Raw genomic sequence first — 880 nt, forward strand, 5'->3', positions numbered from 1 at the left:
TGACCGCTCCCCCGCTGTCGCGGCAGCGCTGGTAAGCCCTCGCACCACCACAGGCCCTGTAGCGCTCGCAGGCGGGGGCCGTACGCAAAGCTGATATGCTTCCGCGAGTGGAAATTCGACGTAAGCGCTGCCGAGAATGCAGCGCCTCTTTGCCGAGAGAGAACTGTGGCGTGTGCAGGGAGTGCTTGGACACGACCGGCGCTATATTCTCGGCGGCGGTGGGAGCGGCGCCGGGGAAGGTGGCGACAGCACTCGCAGTGCCTGTGCCTTCGGCGGCGATACACTGCGATGCTCCCATCCCGACACGGCGTGCGGCCGTCCAACGCTTGGACCGGCGCTACTACTCCGCCTCCTACAAACTCTCCGTCGTGCGAGAGGTGCGCCGGCGCACACACCCGGCACCCCACGCCGTCGGCACCCCTCTCCCCTAAATCCGCCGCCCCCGCCCGGCAGGCTCCCGCGACCTGTGACCCCCACCCACCTCCCCAACCGCCCGCCCCTCGTCTGACGTGACTCCGACTTTGGACACAAGGCGATGCAGCGGCCGGAGTCCTGCCGCATCAAGCCGACGTGCCGCGCCCACCCCGGCATCGAAGCCTCCCAGCTGCGCCTGTGGATCAAGCAGCGCGAGCAACTCGAGGCGATGGCGGCCGCCGAGCTGAGGACCATACCCGCCGCCAGTGTGGTATACCCGCTTCCGTGGTGCCGCTCCGCTCCTGGCGGCACGCTGCCGGAGCTGAGCAAGAACACCGATCTCGCCGTGGTCACCACACATCAGCAGGTGCCATCATTGACGCCGGGGGGAGAGATGAGTCAGTGTCATTATTAGCGCCCGCCCGCGCCCCCGCCCGTGCCACCCCGTGCCCCCCCCCCCCCCCCC

The 880-nt window shown here is 69.1% G+C and overlaps 1 protein-coding gene across 1 annotated transcript in view; it reads left to right on the forward strand.

The window, feature by feature from the left end:
• Window positions 1–880, forward strand: part of EMIHUDRAFT_464233 (hypothetical protein) — a gene marked incomplete at its 3' end in the record, with an annotated part of 1,496 nt that continues 616 nt past the window's right edge. The window contains exons 1-2 of the mRNA XM_005769831.1: window positions 1–377; window positions 533–781. Of these exons, the coding sequence (XP_005769888.1) occupies window positions 96–377; window positions 533–781 (531 nt within the window). The 5' untranslated portion in view covers window positions 1–95. The remainder of the gene's footprint in view (window positions 378–532; window positions 782–880) is intronic.

This window comes from Emiliania huxleyi, assembly GCF_000372725.1.
Source record: "Emiliania huxleyi CCMP1516 unplaced genomic scaffold EMIHUscaffold_41, whole genome shotgun sequence".
Taxonomy (NCBI): domain Eukaryota; phylum Haptophyta; order Isochrysidales; family Noelaerhabdaceae; genus Emiliania; species Emiliania huxleyi.